General features: G+C 47.5%; 1 protein-coding gene across 1 annotated transcript in view; it reads right to left on the reverse strand.

Moving 5' to 3' along the window:
- Nucleotides 1-233: 233 nt before the first annotated feature.
- Nucleotides 234-19,308, reverse strand: part of VCL (vinculin) — a gene marked incomplete at its 5' end in the record, with an annotated part of 94,923 nt that continues 75,848 nt past the window's right edge. The window contains 8 exons of the mRNA XM_081105192.1: nt 234-2,295; nt 4,695-4,799; nt 5,199-5,402; nt 10,685-10,870; nt 12,527-12,651; nt 13,825-14,127; nt 15,227-15,335; nt 17,223-17,372. Of these exons, the coding sequence (XP_080961318.1) occupies nt 2,149-2,295; nt 4,695-4,799; nt 5,199-5,402; nt 10,685-10,870; nt 12,527-12,651; nt 13,825-14,127; nt 15,227-15,335; nt 17,223-17,372 (1,329 nt within the window). The 3' untranslated portion in view covers nt 234-2,148. The remainder of the gene's footprint in view (nt 2,296-4,694; nt 4,800-5,198; nt 5,403-10,684; nt 10,871-12,526; nt 12,652-13,824; nt 14,128-15,226; nt 15,336-17,222; nt 17,373-19,308) is intronic.

Below are 19,308 nucleotides of genomic sequence, written 5' to 3' on the forward strand. Positions count from 1 at the left end.
TCGCATCACCTGCTGCTTTCCTCCTTTTGTTAACCTCTGTCACTTTTGCTCCTAGTAATAATCCCCAAAGGTGTCCTTCATTGCACAGATCTTTGTTAAGTAAACATACTGCTGGTTTCTACTACTTACAGCACAACATTAGGCTTGAGGATTAGTTCCACTGGCTGTTTTTCAAAACTAAGGAGAAACCTGACCTAAAAGTTCTTGCTAAAATATCATTTAAAGCATTATTTATACAAATGCACTTTATTGTTTTAAACAGAACAAAAGAAGAGGCAGAAAATATTTGCATATAACAAATCCTAGCTTATAAATGTAGTTTTAGTGGTGATGTCTAATCATTTGGGGGTTTTTTGTTGTTTCGTGTTGTTTTTTTAATTTGCTTCACTGTGTCTTGAGCACTGATATTAGAGAAAAGCACATTGGCATAAAGGGTAAACGAGTGTCTCAAAACACTGGAAGAACTGGAAGTTTTATTTCCTCTAGGTAATCTTTAGTAAAACAAAAGGTGATCTTTGGCATAGATTCATACTTTAAAGGCATTAATATTGCATTTATATCAGGTAAGCAACTATCCAAATATGCTGAGGGCCTTGAAAATAATCTTCATCAGTTAATAGGAAATAGAGGAAGCCTGAGTGTACAGTACCAGGTCTTACACATTCCATGTTGGGATCTACCACGTTGGATTCAGGCAAGGGTTCTTCCTCCTCTTCTCACCCAGTTCTGGCTTTGGGGAGAAACATGCTTTCGTGTGCTGGGGATGCTTAGACCGCAGTAATAAAAGCAAAAGAGGAAAAGCTCTTCTCTCTCATTTGCTAATAGGAAACTTATGGTGATGATTTAATACTTTACCCATTACTCTCCTGAACATTAGGACTTGGGAGGGGCAGAGGATGCAAGGGGCTTGGTTGTAGTTGGTTGAGGGAGATAGAAATTACTGAGGATTATTTCCCATTGATTCATCCCCAAAAGCGCCAGAATTGCAGTCTGCAAGTACCACTCACTCTCCCTGGGGTAAGAAGTGTCCTTCAGACAGGACTGCCTGTCCATTAAACACTCCTGGGGGGCAAGCACCAATTCTTAGGACTGAATTTCAAAAGGATAAACAGGATCTTTTCGAAATTACAGAAGAACAAACATATATCTTTAAAAATCTTGTTTAGGCAGGGTGGGGCAAGAATATAAAAGCAAGGATAGGAGACATGATTTGGTTAAAAATTAAGTGCAGCATTTCAGCTCAGAACAATACGAGTTAAGAGTGAATGATAAGGCCTCAGCACAGACCTCTGCCGGCAGTGACAAAGCATGAAGCGCCTGGGAGTGGCCCTGCTGGGACGATGGGCAGAGCGACTCCCGGCACCAACGCCCCTCCCGCGGCAGAGAGCACCAGGACACAGTGTGTTCATGGGGTGGCTGCCTTGGCTGGCCATAGCAGGGGGATAGGGACGAGGGGTTTCCCTAGCACAGACATTGCTCAGGAGCGCGGAGAAGACAATCGTGATTCTGTGATTTCCTCCCGACAGACTGAGGTTTGATTTTATCCTGTGGGAAACTAGAAGGAGTAAATCGTGGAGGGGTAGGAAGTGAATCCAGGACCCATACACTGAGGCTCCCCCAGAGGCCAGCTTCCCCTACAGCAGTGAGGCTCACTCTGAAGGGTCCAGGAAGCACAGCCAGGGAACACCAGCAGGTCAGCAGCAACATGGAAAGCCCAAAACAAATTTTGGAGGCCTAGTGATTCCTTCTTAACTGACTTGCCTGGGCCCTGGGTCTCTGGAGCCTGGGGGCGGAATAGGGAGCAGGGAAAGGAAGCAGGGCATTGTGCCCTGGGAACAAGGACAGAGCAGGGTGTCTGGCTAGTGTTCACGCTTGGATTCTGAGCTTATGTGAAGTCCATGGGCTAGAACCCAGTCTGCCTATTGGGAGCATGTGCAGGAGTATAATTGTTTGAGGATGCAGACACATTTCAGTGTCCATGACAAGAGAATAAATGCTTTCTAATGTGAAGAGGCCCCATTCCTTTCTGTTATATCAGGCCAGGAAGTGGCTTTCAACCCCCCAGCAATTCTGGGTGGCTCCTGGAGCTCAGATCATTTTCATACTGTTTAGTAGGGGTTTCTGTGCCAACCAGGTTCAATCGGGTGCCTACTGGTACCAGGGAGTCTTTCTAACCCAGCGCAGTGTAAATCCAGCATCAGTTCGAATTTTGATTGAAGCTGCTTCTGCCTCTCGAACAGTCTCCTTCACAGACTGCATGAGGTTCTGGGCGTTGTGAACCAGCATCTCCGTCGCCTGCAAGGGAAGAGGACCTCTCCATCACTCAGTGCCTGACGCAGCAGCCCTGCCTCCAGGACCGGCGTAAGCCAGGAGTGGACTGCCGTTTCCCTGACCTGCTCCTGGCAGGCCCCGTACTTGTCACGTCACTGTTGGTATAGCCGAATCACCAAAAAGACTCCAAAACTGGCCCCTCACTGTGCACTATACCCTCCAAAGGCCTCTAGTGCAGGGGTCCTCAAACTTTTTAAACATACGGGGCCAGTTCACTGTCCCTCAGACCGTTGGAGGGCCGGACTATAGTTTAAAAAAAAACTACGAACAAATTCCTATGCACACTGCACATATCTTATTTTGAAGTAAAAAAACAAAACGGGAACAAATACAATATTTGTATTTGCATGTGGCCCGCGGGCCGTAGTTTGAGGAGCCCTGCTCTAGTGTATACTCCTTCCTGACCTTCCAACAAGCTCCCGCCTCCAGCTCCCGCTGTGCCCTCCACTGAAATGCTCTTCCAGGTCTCCCATGGCTCACCTTCAGCTCCTTCAGACGCCACTCGATTGTCACCCTAGTGAGGCTTTCCCCGCTCACCTTATTTTAAATCACCTTCCCAACTCCCAACAGTCCTCATCCTCCAATTCCTTCTTCATTTTCCTCCATGGAACCCATTATCTCTAACTGCTGTACTGCACGTTTTACCTACGTGGTTTTATCTGTTTTATCTAAAAGTTAAGTTCCATGAGGACAGAAATTTGTGTCAGTTTTGTTCACACTTGTCCTCTGTGTTAGGACAGTGCCTGTCACATAGAGGTATTTCATAAATATGTAACTAATGAATGAAAAAAAATAATTAAATGAACAAACCAACTACCTTACAAATCCATGAAAATCTAGTTAAGTACATCTTCTACATACACAGACTTACAGGACTGGGATCAATCACACTGGTGCTCTACCATAGCAAGTCAGAGAACTTACCAATCCATTAGCCCTTAATTCTTTTTTTTTTTTTTAATTCTTAACTGTTTTTGAGCCACAGAACCTGCAATTTTATGAAAAATGCTCACATCTGCAAAATTTGTACATGCAATCAGAGTTCGTAGGCTCTGAGAGGCATAACTAAAATAGGCTGCAATTCTTGAAAGTTGATCTTTTCACTTGGTCAACAAAGAGGCTAAGGCCAAGAGCGGTCGGAGACTTGCCAACCAATCTCACACAACAGGATAAGCTTGCAGTCTTGTGTTTTTCTACCTCGTTCAGTTTCTATCTTTCTTTATTGGACTACTTAATAGAACACAGTAGATATTCCCAAGATACATTTTTGCTGGTTATTTAAATAAGGCTGAAACTCTGAGCCTTATCCTTCCCTGGTTTTTCACCTTCCTTTTCTTGGGGCAGAAGAGACCACATGAGAGGAAACAGCCCAGTGCCCACACCTGCCTAGAGTACATGGAAGCTAGGGGTGAAGATCTGGCTCCATGGTTGGGAGAAGAGAGAGAGAGGGGAGAGCTGGGGTTACGGCATGGTAGTGAAGGCAGAATCCTGGCACTGTCTCATCTAACATCTCCCTCGCCTCGGCTCTGGCCTAGAGGTCAGAGGCAGTCTCCCAAGCTGTCTGTGAGTTCCCCAAGCGGAGGGCTTGTGTCTGTTTTTGAAACTACCCTATACAGTGCCTAATTCAGTCCCACCTACACACCCAGTGTATGATGAGCTGGCCTGAGCAGTTCAACAAAACACGTGCTACCTATCATAAGAAGCTGGGGATCTGGCTCACAGCAGAGCCTACTAGAGAGGAGATACAGGAAGAAAAAGGTGTTAACTGGGGGCTTTCTGAAAGACCTGGGCCACATTTCCAGGGGGCAGGGAAGGAGGACAACTCCAAGAAGTGGCTGCCAGGATACAAACAAGAAGCATGGCTGCAGGGAACCCTCCCGCCATCCTTATTTCAATCTGTCAAAGAAAAGCACCTCCTCTGAGTTGTCACCCCAGGGTCAGCACGGGACCCTGGCAAGCCTACACGAGGCGTCCTCCCTGAGGTGCTTATCCCCAGGGAGCCAGGAGCAGACATCCTCTCCAGCCGGAAGGTTACAGTGGGGCCAGAGTGGACAGGCACTGGAGGCTCAGGAGAGCCAGGGAGGAAAAGAATGAGTCCAGTCCTCACTGCAACGGATTCAGACACTGAACCCTCCTAGGCCTCCACCTCCCACCTGTAAAATGACCAAAGCCGCACAAGAGCTTCATTTACTTTCCAAATTTCTGATGTGTCTCCAACACAGATGCCCTTCAGAGAGAAGTGAAGACTCCACCCCACATACTGAATACTCAATTCGCAGGTAAAATCTCCCCAAAGCAGAATTACATCGCTAAGAAGTGGCACAGACACTGCTGGCCAGAAGCCAGAAGCAGCAGGCACGCACCTGCTCAGACTCCTCATCACTGATGTTGGTCCGGCCCAGCATGGTGGCCTTCACTGTGGACAGGATTTTGAGCTGGGTGCTTATGGTTGGGATTCGCTCGCACACCTGAAAACAAATGTTTAGTTAGTGTTTTTCTTGCCTGCAAGTTCCTTGAGGACAAAACTTGTCCACCTCTGTATTCCCAGTGGCTGGCGTGCAGAAGGCACTCAATAAATTAGCAGCAGGATGCCACCTGCTTCCTTCTAAGGATCAGTATAGTCCCTTTGTCCAGAAATGGAAGCATTGAGATTCTTTCATTTGATTAGGAAATAAACTTCCCTGAATCTGCCTTTCCCAAACACACATTGTATTTCCCCTTTCCGCTGCATCTTTCCACTCTGACGTGCCTCCTCCTCCTCCTTCACCCACTTTTCTCTTTCCTGCTTTTCTCCCTCCCACGTCCCACCACCCTGACACCAACACACACACACACACACACACACACACACACACACTCCTGAGTACCTGTAGGAGGTTGGTTCTAATCCGCTTATCTGTGCACTGCTTGGCAACCTCCTTGGCCAACCGAGTCACCTCATCTGAGGCCTTGGCGATGTCCTTGGCACATTGGATCAATGCCCGCTTGGTACCACTGCCCCCTCTTACCAGCCGAGACATCTCAGCCATCAGCAGAGCCATGCGCTTGGCTGCTGCAATGATGTCATTGCCCTAGAGAGAGGCAAATACACAGGGTGAGCTCAGCCCACACTCTGGCCACGTGAGGAAAGGCAGTAGGAGCACAGAGAGAAGAGAAGGGAGCCTGCTGCTCCAGCAGTCCTCTGGAAGGTGAGAAGAAGATAAAGAGACTGTGCTTGAGGGGCATGGATAGCACAGGAGAGACAGAGAGCGAGCCAGGGCACTCACCCTAGCACTCTTGAGAGAGAGTGGGAGAGAGACCACCTGGCTGAAAAGGGAAGAACTGGGAATTAGTCTGAAAGGGCCCCGTGTGCGCCCCAGGCATAGCACTAGACAAGCACTTCAGCATCTCCAGGTTAATCATGTCAATGAAATGGGGACGGGGACACGGGGTTGGTTAAACAGGCATTCCTTTTCCATGGAGAGAAGCAGTAGAACTGGCCTGAGGGGAAAAATACAGAGGAGCCATCCCAGATGCTGAATTCATCCTCGCCCTTGTTACAAAGAGCAGCCAAGGGCTGTCTCTGCCAAACCAGAATTTAAAACCCAGTAACCATGATCGGCCACGATGAAAAAAGATGTCTTTTGTGACCTAGACTGTTCCTACCCTCCCTCTACTGCCTCTTGTTTGCCCTGTTAGCCTAAGGCAGTGGTTGGCAAACTGCGGCTCAGCAAACTGCGCATGGGCCACGAAGTTTCAATCGCACTGTACATGCTTGCCCACATGTGGCATTTTGTGGTATTTTGTGGAAGAGCCACACTCAAGGGGCCAAAGAGCCGCATGTGGCTCGCGAGCCACAGTTTGCCGACCATGGGCCTAGGGAACATATTATTTTAACTTTTCACATTAAGAAAGGCCAATAATCAATTCTTCCATCCCCTCAGGTAGGTGGCTGCAACTAAAGAAAACTTCAGCGAAGAAGATGCCATAGGAGGCATCAGGAAAATAAAATCATGAGTCGAGCTGTAAATGGAAGCCCCACTCCAACTAACAGCAGTTTATCTCAGATTTGGCATTTTGGTTCATTAAAACCCTCTGGGTCAATAAAGAAATGTGTAACCAATTTATTTTATGTGTCCTCAAAAGGCTCTCTTTTGGCTAATAACAACCAAAAATAACAACTGCACTGTTCAAACTCCCCAAAAGGCCAGGCCGTACTCTTTTTTCCCCTCATGCTTTTCTGTCGCTATGCGATGCAGTGAGGCATACACAAACCAGGCCACGGCAGTGCTCGTGCCGGACCTCACAGGCACCATGGCGCGGAGGAGCACTTATGCCAGAAGGTGTGTAACATCTCAGGCAGGACTTGAGGTCAGAGAACGCAGGTATGCGAAGTTGAGAACAGGGTGTTAGACAAGGCCGACTGGGCACACCTCTTCCAGAGCAGACCTGGGGTCATTCTAAGACTCCATGACCTTGTTAGAAGACAGTGCAGTGCCAGGGTTAGTTATTACCCACCACTCTTCAAACCCTTTCTTGCAACATGCGACCTTCAAGGAGAAAAAAAGTGATCACTCACACCCGCACACCCCACACTAGCTTTGGTTCAGTCTCCAAGGCCAAAGCTCTGTTGCTGCCTGTCCTGTAGCCTTGAGGGCTCTCTGTTCCCACTCCAGCCCCTCCCACTGAAACCTGGTCAAGCAATCAACAAAGCCCCTTTCCCTGTGGGTTCCCATTAAGGCCAGAGCGGCCCCTCAGCCAAGTGCAGGGCAGCAAGCAGCCCTCCCAGAGAGCTGCCATAATGAAGCTGCTTCTCACCGTGACCACCTCTGCCGAGCCACCAGTGCATCAGTGAAAGGCCAGTGGCGGGAGGGGGAGACATGCAAGGTGACCTCTTAATGGTCTACAATGGCTCCTGACCTGCAAATCATTGAGAGGCGCTGCCATGGCTGCCCAAGGGCTATAATCTTCCCATAGTGGCCAGGAGGTTGGTAAAAAAAAAAAAAGGAATCCTTTCAAAAAGTGCCCCAGCTCTCTCTAGCCCTCAGACATAAATGCAAGCCCCTTAACCTGGCATTAGCAGATCTATTAAACTTGTGAAGCCAGTCCTAACAAGGTGCAGGCAGACAGATGCTGGCCCTGCCCAGACTCACAGGACCGCACAGATCACGAGTGATGCAATGTGTCAAGGCTGCACATGGCCGGATGCATAGGGAGCAGCCCCAACTGGGGGTGCTAACCAGTACCTTACTAGACCACTTGGTAGCTTCCCGATGCAATGACTGAGCCGCGGCCAGAATGGGCTGGTTGACCGGCTGATTGGATGGCATTAACAGCAGCTCAGGTTCATAATCGTCTTCCATGTCAGGGGGGACAGGGAACCCAACAGCATCAGCCGCGTCTGCCTCAGCTACAACACCTATACCTACCTCAGCGGCTGGGGGACCCGGCTTTGTCGATGGCAGGAAGGATGAGAAACAGGGACAGTGTTAGTAAGAGCAGCAGGACTTGGGGAACTGGCTGCAGCTGGTTTAGTAACCAAAGCTTCCCTGGGACGGGAGAGGAAACGGCATGTTCTCCAGGAGCCAGGTGGACCACGCTCGTGGAAGGGGAATCCCTGCCTCCAGTACCAGCCCAAGCCCCCTGTTCACATGAGTGAAGGAAGGAGACTCACACCAGTGGCAAAGGGTTTCCAGAGAAACAGTTATACTACGAAAGCAAGTAGCATCCTTTTTTATACACTTACTACTGAAATTAAACTTGCCAAGAATAATTCTCAAGTCAGAATATTTTCCAGGAACCAAACAATTAAACAATAGCTCATTGCTTTTAAAAGGAATCCAGAGAGAAAAAGTAAATTCAGTCACACAAGTGGCTTGGAGCAGAGTGAAGTGAACACCCTGTTGGCCCATATGGGTGATGTTTAACATCTTCCAGGACACAGGAAGTGACTGGGATCAGCTCTGCAGCTGCTAGATGCGGATTAATATTTCCTTCTGGAGGTAAAAGTCCCAGAATTAAAAGTGATACATCAGCCCGGCCTGTGTGGTTCAGTGGTTGAGCATTGACCCACGAACCAAGAAGTTGCTGGTTGATTCCCAGTCAGGGCACATGCCTGGGTTGCAGGCACCAAACCCAGTAGGGGGCGTGCAGGAGGCAGCCAATCAGTGATGTTTCTATCTCAGCGATTTTTCTATCTTTCTATCCCTCTTCCTTCCTCTCTCTCTAAAAGTCAATAAAAACATATTTTTTAACTGATTTTTATGAACAGCAAGCTAGGAAAGAGGCAAGAAAACAAACACAGTGGTGAGTGAAAAGGACGCATCAAGTTCCCTACTGTCCAGAGACACCTGGTCCAGCCTTCCATCACAGGGAAAGCCCGCCCTCCAGACCAGCTCTCTATCTCCTTGAGGCCTTCAGAGGCAATGCTCTCACAATCTCACATGCGTCCATTGCTGGCACTGACTCAGAGAGCCGGTCTGTGGGTACAGCCTATATCTCTCCTGTTGCTAAATAGGCTTCTCACTCACTCCACACTCAATTTACATATTTCATAGGTAAGACAATATATGGACTTGGCAACTGAGCCAGGCTGAGCTCAGAGGAGCCCACCATTGGTGCCCATGAGAGAACAGAAGCCAGGAGGGGGAGAGGATGAATTTACTACCAGGGACAGGGATTCTGAAGGGCCAGGGGAGGAGTCCGAAAGATCCGATGCTGACAATAGGCTGGGGGAAGAAAAGGAATTGCCTCAACCAAGCAGAACCACTTATAGGAAAAACAGTGAGCACAGATTCATTGCATCAAACATCTCTCACAAAAGGAAGAAGGAGTCTGTGTGGAGTTTTATTTGAGGTTGTTATCACTCCTGAGGCCTTATCCTGCACAGGAAACCTGTCTCATAGGTGATGACAAAGTTGGAGGATTCCGGACAAACGTGGACTCAGGTACCATCTAAATCCTGTCACCTAAACTCGGTCTCCACCAGCATCCATCCCCAGGCCTTAGAGGTCAGGCCAGCTCACTGCTCTGGGGCTTAGAGTCCCAACGTGAACAAAGACAGATAAACAGACACACAAACACATACCACCACCCCAAACACACATAGTTCAAGCAGCTCCTGACTTCACACAGCTCAAAGCCAGCGATCTGATGCTCCAAACCTGCCGAGACAGCCAGACCTAAGGACTTCTGGCCACAAATGGCAAAGCGCAGTACATGTGACAGCCAATGCTGTTGGCCCCAAGTTTTATCTTTATCTCTACAGTTCATGCGTACTTTGTGTTCTGTTGCACAATGTATCTGGGTTTAATGCAATGTAATTTAAATTCGCTTTAAAATCTTTGAGTAAAACCAACCTTCACTGTCACTCCACACCCCCTCCCATGTGCACGGACATCCCGTGAGTGGTCCCAGGGGAGTGCATGCCCCAGATGCAGAGATACAATTACAAATAATGCCACAGGTCAGGTCCAACACCCGCAAGGCCGTTCCTTCTTAGAACCTGGGCTCAGACTAACAGTTCAGAAAAATACAGAGTTAAATAACAGCCTGAAAAAAACAAGATCAGCTGCATGTTGACCCTGGGGAACAACAGTCAGTACGAGAACTTGAGCCGGCTGAGGGCGTGAAAAGAACAAGGCAGATGGATGCTGGAATAAAGATCGAGGGTCACGTTAGGGAGAGTTAAGAACTGAGTTAGGACTACGTGTCACTGCAAGGTGAGAACAACGTTTAGCTCTGATCTAGAAAAGCTACCACTCACTTTTCATCACTTAGGGGGAAAGAGGCCCAAGTTATTCACGGGGCATGACTGCTGTAACACCCACATTTCCACCAACCACATCAATATGTGCACTCTCCTGTTGGCTGAGCTGGAATTAGCCTGGAGCTGTCTTGAGTTGAGGGGTGAGAGGATTCTGAGAAAGAGACATGGCTCCTAAGACACAATCTACTTGCTTCTATGAAAAAACAGGGAAAATGTCAACATTGCATCCAGCTGTAGCAGAGCCCACAGGAGACAGTTTCATGTTTGGAGAGATGATCATTAGCAAGAGCATCTAAAATATTCAGCCATCCCAGGAGAGAAAAGCATTTTTTAAAAGACGCCATATACCCAGGGTGAGGCACCTGACACCCTACTGTACAGAACTGTCTCCTCTACCACAGGCATCCCCGCTCTCCCTTGCGCTGCTAGAAGGAGAAACCGTCAGGCACCAGGAGCATCTCCCTAAGCCACAGTGAAGAAGAGGCTCACACTATGGCCAACAACAGGAACCAACACAGAGAGGGGGTGACTCCCAAGCAGACTCTTCTTCTGGGTGTTGTGCGCAGTTCCTCATCCTTTCTCCACAAGAAAAGCCTCAGGACTTACCTTGCTGGACCATTTGCGAGCTTCATCGTGGAGCTGCCTGGCAGCCATCATCATTGGCTGGTTAATCACCTCCCCGGCTTTCTGCTCGGGGAACTCTTCATCCTTCTCCTCTGGTGGTGGGGGCCTGGGCGGAGGGACCTCCCCCTCAGGCAGGGGTGGTTTGGGAGGAGCAAACTCATCTGTCAGCTAAGGAAGAATTGCCAGGCTGTAAGTAAAGCCCCAGGAACGACTCCCCCCTGGAATTCTTTCCTTTCCTCTAAAGAGCATCCCCAGAAAAGCCACCCACATGCATTCCGCATAAGACCACCCACACTGAGCACAGTGACCACCTGCTTCCATCGCAACAGAAGCACATGTTCTTTCTTCTTCCTCCACAAAAAGCTAGCAGCTACTGTTTTGGACATATCCCAGGGAGGTGTGCACAACACTGTCAGACTAAGGATTCTCAAGGAAGCTCTAAGAGCTGGCCCTGACTCTGTTGAGGAGAAGCTGCATAGGCAAGTAACTTCTCCTTGGATAATGAGGAGCAGCTAGACCAAATGACCTCTTGATTCTAAATGTCATGACTCTATTGATCGCATAAGAAGCCCTCCCAGCCTGGCCAGTGTGACCAGGAGGTCACAGTTTGATTCCCAGTCAGGGCACATGCCCAGGTTATGGGCTTGATCCCCAGGAGGGGGCGTGCATGAGGCAGCCAATCAATGATTCTCATCATTGATGTTTCTATCTTTCTCCCTTTCCCTTTCTCTCTGAAATTAATAAAAAATAAAAATAAAAAAAGCCATCCCAGAATAGCCATCCCTGGCCCTAACCACCCACCAACAGCCAGCTGGAAGGAATAAATGAAGCACTGGAGGCCAGGGAAGCACTATTCCTGACCTATGGGCCCAGTGACCCAATTTTGTCCTCAACCAACTCAGAAAATTATATCTTTTACTGACATTAACTATGGGAAAGTAAATCAAATTAATGCCTTGATAAGCTATTCCCAAAGTCAAGCTATTTTCAATACTATCAGAGTAAATGTCTAATATAGTCACTATTTCTGATTTTAGAATTTGCATCTGCAAGATAATGCCCAGCCAACCTCCTCCTACCTAGACCATTTACCTGTAGAGGAATAAATTCATTGTACTTTGGGAAACATCAAAAGATTTTAAATTATAGTTGGGGGGAGGGTAAAACCTTTTTAATAATAAAAGGATTGTATTGCTTTTTTACTAAAAATGTCAAGTAACAGTGGTTCTCAACCTTCCTAATGTCGCGATCCTTTAATACAGTTCCTCATGTTGTGGTGACCCCTAACCATAAAATTATTTTCATTGCTACTTCATAACTGTAATTTTGCTACTGTTAGGAATCGTAATGTAAATATCTGATATGCAGGATGTATTTTCAGGGGTCGCGACCCACAGGTTGAGAACCGCTGGAAGAAGAACCTACATAAGACTGTAACCACCTCAGTTTTGCCATTATCAACTGGGCACACCTGAAACCTCACCACGAGGTGCAGACTATTTCCCCACCCACTAACTTGCCCCACTAACTCTTCACTCAACACATCCACACTTACCGAGCCAGCTCCTTGGCTCCCGTGAGGCCCCGCAAAGCCCCATCGCAGCAGGCCAACCCCCGGAGTCCCGCCCACCCACGCACACCATGCGGGGGCACTGGGTTAGGACTCCACTAGACTCAGGAGTGAAAACCAAGCGGTGCCGCTAAGATTCAAGCAAAGGCTAAACAAGGGCCCCTGGTGACTGAGGCCCCAGAACACAATCTGCCTTTCTCTTGCTGCAGCCCCACACCCTGCAGCTCAGCCCTCCCGTCTCTGAGGTTACTTACGCGGAGCTGCTCAAGGTCTGGCGGAGGAGGTGGGAAGTCAGGCTCCTGGGGTTGGAAGGCTTCTCTGACCTTGGCCACAGCTCCCAGGATCCGATATCCCGAGTCCAGGAAGCTCTTTTGCAGGCCTATAAACACAAGACGCCCTCACTCTCAGCTGGGCAGGTCAGCGCCCGGGAGCACTGTCTGTCCAGCAGCAGAACTGGTTTCCATGAACAAAGGCTGGATGTCAAGCTGCCAGTAAGCCCTGCAGGCAGTAGCTGAGGGGAAGGGAGGTGAGGCCCGGCGGACGACCTGGGCCTCCCAGCCAGAGGGTCACAATGAACAGCGGTTCCCCGTAGAGCTCAGGACGCCTTCTTGCCTGCACAACTAACACGCACTCAGGACATTCCTGGGCGTGAACACGGCTCAGCTGGTGTTCGTCACTTCTCTTATGAGATAAGTCTGCCCCACTCAGACGAGGGGAGATAACAGTGTCCGACTGAGCATACATTCCCAGCAGCACTTCTCACCTTTCTCCCTGCTCCTTTGCTGCACTTGGCACTCAGCCGATTAACCCCTATGTTGAGTTGCTACTACTAACTGTGTCCGGTTACCTGGAATTCAGGAATCTACTCAAACTATTAGAAACTCCCTTAGGAAACCGAGCATGTCTGTAGTGATGTTGGGTTGAGGATACCAGCAGGATTCGGCCTGGGCTAGGGATGACTACATTCTACTCAGACAAGGCTGGAAACACTGGATGCTCGGAACAGAAAGGAATTCAGATGTTTCCAAGCAAAGGAGTGGTAACACCTTTCATAGGAGTGATGAAAATATGATGTAATTCAACGAAAGAAAACCCTGATTTTTTTGGTGTAGAACCAGGAGAACCAAAGGTCAAAGTAAGCCCTCCAGATTTGACAGAAATAGAGAACCTTTTACAGAGAAAAAGCATTTTAAGAGAAGCAGAAGAGAAATGATGCCAGTTACATAAGCTAAACAGTTGGTAGATTGGTGATCATGTATCTTTTGAGAAATTTCCAAAATAATGACTAAACAGGGCCAGGCGCTATGTTAGTCAGGCAACATTATCAAGTGCAGAGAAACTAGCTTACAAAAAAACTACCAGTATTGCAGAAAGTATCCTGTCCAGTACTATCGTAGACAGGAAAGGATTAACCCAGCATTCTCAGACGAAGAATCGGTAGGTGTTGCTCCCAGACTTTGTATGTGATGGCAGGAAGGTCCCCATCCTCTCACCACCTGTCTGCTTCCCGACCAACCTCTCAGCTGAGTGGCCCGCCCCGCACCCTGCTTACCGGGGTCAGAAATGTTTCCAGCCACGGCCTTTGCGTCCATCACCATCGGGGAGATGGTTTTGCTCAGTTCGTCGGAGGCGGCCTTCACAGCCTCCCGGAACTTGGGATCCTCAGAGTTCTCCACCTCCCTCTTTGCCACCAGCAGGATCCGGTTGGCCCGGCGAGCAATGCTGGTTGCCCCAGCGACCAGCATCTGAGGCTGAATGTTGGCCATGGCCACTTTGCACTTGTCCAGGTCTTTTTTAATGGCTTCTTCGGAAGCATCCAACAGAGATTTGGTATCGATGGCTTCGTCCACCAGCCCTGTCAGGAGAACAGAAATGCAATTTAGTTTCTATTTTGAAGAACTGAGGCTCCAAAACCCTGTTGTCCAAGTTTCTTATGTGAAAGCACAATACCCAGAATCCTCTCCTTCAGCTCAACGTCCTCCTTACGCAATCCAAAGCTTCCAGGTGAATACCACAGTAAAAAACCCAGAGATGTGGCCCAGGCGGCCACCTAGACTCACGGCATCCACACAACAGTGGCCGCTGGCCGCCTCCTGTCTACCGCAGACGAGCAGAACTGCGACGGCTTCGGGAGGAAACAAGGACTGCGTCGGAAACCTTCGCCACATTATCTGTTACTAACGTTTTCTCCCTCCCATCTTACGCCCCAGCCATCTGTTGCTTGTTGGCAGCGTGTAGTGGCCCAGCTGAGCCACGGGAGGACTCCAATAACCCTCACAGCCTGCTTCTCGTGTCTGTTACCTCTCTTCAGGCACCTCAGCAGCTCCACTTTCATCTCTGGCTGCTACGGACCCGGACCCCGTCACAGCAGGCTCTGCAGGGCGGCAGGGAGCCTACATCCGTCCCTTCCCTCCTCGCCTATCCCTCCCTCCACTGAGTGAAGAAGACTCCGAGGTGCCACTGCCACTGCGCAGGCACAGGTCTGGAGGTGCTGCTGTCTCCTTTTTTTCAAAAACGACGTAGTGGATAAGTTGGAGGAAACTCTGAGACAAGTTGTATTAAATGGTAGCTATTGTGGTTCCTTGAAATGTGAACCCACTGAAAATGACAGGGACACTTACTGTATCCACAAACACCGCCTCCCGGCCTCTGAAACCGAACTCGGGCTCAGGCCGAGCAAAGACACTATTCAAAGAGAAGATAGGAGCTGCAACAATGAACATCACACCGGGAGGGCGGCATTAAAATAAAAGGGACTCAAAGAGTCTCTCTTCAGACAAAGTTGCAAGGCTTGAATGAGAAGCCGCCGCTGCGCAGCCTTAATCAGGGCCAAGTACACTGTCGAGCACATGACCGTCCTTTATCCAATTACAGCCGAGAAACACAACCGGTCCTGCTCAGGTTGCTCAGGACTCACTCCATGGATTAGACAAGGACTCTGCACACAACTCTACCTGTCATTTTTTCAACATTATCGATCCACTGGTTCTTCATAGTCTCAAAATGTTCGTAAGCAGCTTGGTTTCCAGGATTCCTGAGCAGGATGCGAGCAGCGGAGACGACCTGGCAATGACAAAACCACCTTTAAGCATCAGAGCACCCTTCCACTCCAACAGGAGCCCTCAGCGAAGCCTTCTCCTCTCTCCCTGCAGGTGGCACTATAAAGCCAAAAATCAGGAGGTCTCTTCAGCCTGAACACATTAGGTTTGGTCTCATAAATAGCTCCCCAGGCAAAAGGTTTTCCTATCACTGCCTGATTTTAAGAAATTTAAAAAGTGACAAAGTAAATGGGTGTTCAGTTGATACCTCAAAATATACACAAAAGGGCTATTAAGCCCTTCATCTTCAAAAGCACCATTGAAAAAGATACTGCCCAGCCACCGTGGCTCAGTCGGTGAGTGTTGACCCATGCACCCAGAGGTCACTGGTTCAATTCCCGGGCAGGGCACATGCCTGGGTTTCATGCTCAATCCCCAACAGAGGGCATGCAGGAGGCAGCCAGTTGATGTTGATGTTTCTCTTTCATTGATATTTCTATCTCCCTCTCCCCTCCTCTCTCTCTAAAAATCCATTTTAAAAAACCCAAAAAACATTTTAAATAAATAAATAAAAGCATTTTTTTTAAAAAAGAAAGAAAAAGATACTAAACACTACTCAAAACTCATTAATGAATATTCACAAAAACTGTCTACAGTTAACAAAGTGCTTTCACAACTATTATCTTACTAAACCCTCACAATCTCGTGCTAGAGACAGGACAGGTACTTCTCATTTTATAGTTGGAAAAGCCAAGACTCAGAAAACTTAAGTGACTGGCTCAAGAGCTCGCACGCAGTCACTGATGGCACTGGGGGAAGGGACTAACGTCTACTGAGCATGCGGTAAGTTGTAAGTTACAGGCTGCACACTCATCCTCTTATCACCCTCTCCCCCCACCCCCCAACCCCGGACAATCCATTAGGACGGAATTATCTCCATTTTACAGATGAGGAAACTCAAGGTCACAGAAGATTCTATGTCCAGATCTGTCTCCAAAGTCCTTGCTCCAAAGTCAGTGTCTGAAGTCTAGTTTTCTGTTTCTCTTTTTTAGAAATCTTATTTTTATACAGAAAACCTATTGTGCTTTATATTCCATATCTCATGGAAGCTTTTAAAGAAAATCAGACGTTCATATTTTATGGGAGGTTTTTTAAAAGTTGGAGAAGTGTGACTTTTCAAGAGAATGAAACTTGTTAACATGCCATTTGGGCAAAAGTTGAACAATTAAAAGACGTGCTTATTTCCCCGTCTCTCCCTGTAAGTTAGCACCAAAGCCCAGCCCAGCTCCTAATGTATCAGAGGCATTCAGCAAATATCTGCTGAGTAAACGAATGAAAAACTAGTAATGAGTTTTCTATAATTTGCTTAGAAGGAAAAATACACAAACATCACACTAAATGATGCTGAACTGATATTTTTAAGAACACCTATTACCTGTTAGAACTTTAATTCCTGTCCAATTTGTTTTCTTTTGTTCCCACTCTTCCAGTATACTGCTTACAGCATACTAGCTATATTTTGGTTATATGATTAATTAGAAAAAAGAAAACAAGTTATGGACACAAATGACTTTTTCTTTTAGTCCCTCCCAGGGATATGCGGAAAGGCATAAGCTCTAAAATCAAAACTAAGTTCCCAAGATTATCCGAATATTTCTCTAAGTGTGAATGAGTGTGTGTAGGGAAGGGGGGGGGGGGGACTTTATTAATTTTTTCTACTTTCAAAACTAATCTATTATCATTGCAAAAAATTCAAGCAATACAAAAACAATTGTGATATTGTGGGTATGTGTTTTCTTCATAACATTTTACAGTAAATGCTCAAAATGTATGGAGACTGTCCTGTAGTTAACCTGCATTACTGAGTACTATAAGGTGAGACTGAAATAATGAAAAGTGAGCAAAAGTCAACCTGGGGCGTGAGTTCCCGGGCTGTCTTCACTGAAGCCTGGATGCCTTCCACGGCTGACTTATTAGCAGTTCCAACAGCAGCTGCCTTCTCGGCCGTGGCACCAAGCCTTCCTGAATGGTTCTCAAAGTTCGCTGCCCTCTCGTCAAACACCTTGAGGAATAAACAAAGACATTAAGAAAATTCATTTAAATAAAATGGGTCTGGCAGCCTAAGAAAGAGTCTCTCTTTAAGTAGAGACAGCAACTACTCGAGCAAAGACTTCAGTGATGACATCACACCCTAGTGAGCAACACGATAGTCAACGCCAAGTCCTGGCCTTGCTACATCACACGCCCGTGAATTCCAGTTCAATCAGTGCTTACCAAGGACAAACAGAACATTCGGCTGTGTCGTCTGTAATGAGGGGTTCACAGAATGTAAAGATTTAAATAATCCCCGTTCTCAAAAGGCTTATCCTAGTTTGAAGAAGACAGACAAACCCACTCCAGGTTCCAGTGCAGGCTGCTGGGTATATTAAAAGGCAAGAAGATCCACGGAGTCTTAAACCAAGCTCCAGCGCCTCAGGCCAGCATCCCTCCTAGATCAGTTACCATTAATGTTGTAAAAACTCTGCCCTGACCTCCACAGGAGAAATGATAGCTGGCTCACAATCAGGCCTGACCCAGGGGTAAGGACGCTGACTTTTATTATCCCAAGTGCAAAACAATCTACCGAATTGTTCTTTCAGCTCTCACATTTTAAAAAAAGTCAACTTCTCTTTTGACACAGATATTATGCAAGGTTGCATACTATGAAGGGGATGATTTAACTTAGATAAAGGGACAAAGGATCTTCTGTCATTGGTCAGGTTTACACTGCACAGAGCATGTCAGAAATTGCCTAGCAGAATCGTCCTCCTCTTTGCCTTCCCTGGGGTCTACCTGCCCACACCTGGAGAGCAGCTCTGGTTCTGGCAGGCAATCTACAGGTCTCCTGGTTCACTAGCAGGCTCCCATCTCATTGCCAGCATTCTGGGTTTACCCAATCAAGTCTCTTCCCCATTCTGGCCTCTTGTATGGACTCAGCTACCTGGGTTCTTGCCATTTAACGCTCAAAATCTCTCCCTAAATCTCTGATCTCCTAGTCTCCTTACCTGGCCTCAGTCCTTGTTTCTTTCCTTGGCTGGTCTCCCACACCCTAGATCTACAGGGCTTCTGCCAACGTTGGTTGATCATCTCGACCCCAGCCCATGTCTGCTGCTCCCTCTGATTCAACTGACTGCTTCACTTGCTGTTCTTGTCACTCAATCAAAATTTACCCAGCACATACTATGTGCCAGACACTGGAGTAGGTGCTGAAGATACAAAGACGAATAAAACAAAATTTCTGCATCTCAAGTAGCTCACATTCCAGTGGGGTAAAAAAGGCCCATAAGCAGATATTCATAATAGAGTGTGCCATGTGCAGTAATAATAAAGCTAAGCACTGATATCATGGAAGTAAAAGGAAAGGCATTTAATCTATCCATGAAGTAAAGGATACTGGGATCAAAGATAAATAGGAATTAACTGAAAAACAATAAGAAAGAAGATAATTAGGCAGAGAGACAGAAAGGACAAAGACATGGAAGGAAGAAAGGGCAGAGTATTCAGGAAATTATAAGCCATCAGGCATTGCTGGGGCATGGTCTGTGAGGCAGGGGTTGGTAGAAGATCGGTATATCGATCATAGTGCTCTGGCTTTCTCCTCTGTGAAAGGGAAGGTCCACTGAGGGTTTAAGCAGGAAAATATCAGGGTCAGATCTGTATTTTTATTTTATTGGTGGCCTAGTGACTGATTCAAGGAAGACCAACCAGAGCTGAGCGCCAGCCATACAGCAGCAGGGGACGAGGTTCAGAACTAGGGCTGTGGCAACATGCGTGGAAAATGGAAAGCATTCAAGAAATACTTGTGAAATCGAAATAGCTTGTCTTAATTTACTGATGTGGGAAGATGATGGGAAGGAAACAGTCAATGGTGACTCGCAAATTTCTGAGAGAGAGAGAACAGAAGGATAACGTGCTAAGGTACCTATGAAACATCTAGGTGGAGAGGACCCGTAGGCACA

The sequence above is a fragment of the Myotis nattereri genome (genome assembly GCF_964212035.1).
Source record: "Myotis nattereri genome assembly, chromosome: 13".
NCBI classification, from domain to species: Eukaryota; Metazoa; Chordata; class Mammalia; order Chiroptera; family Vespertilionidae; genus Myotis; species Myotis nattereri.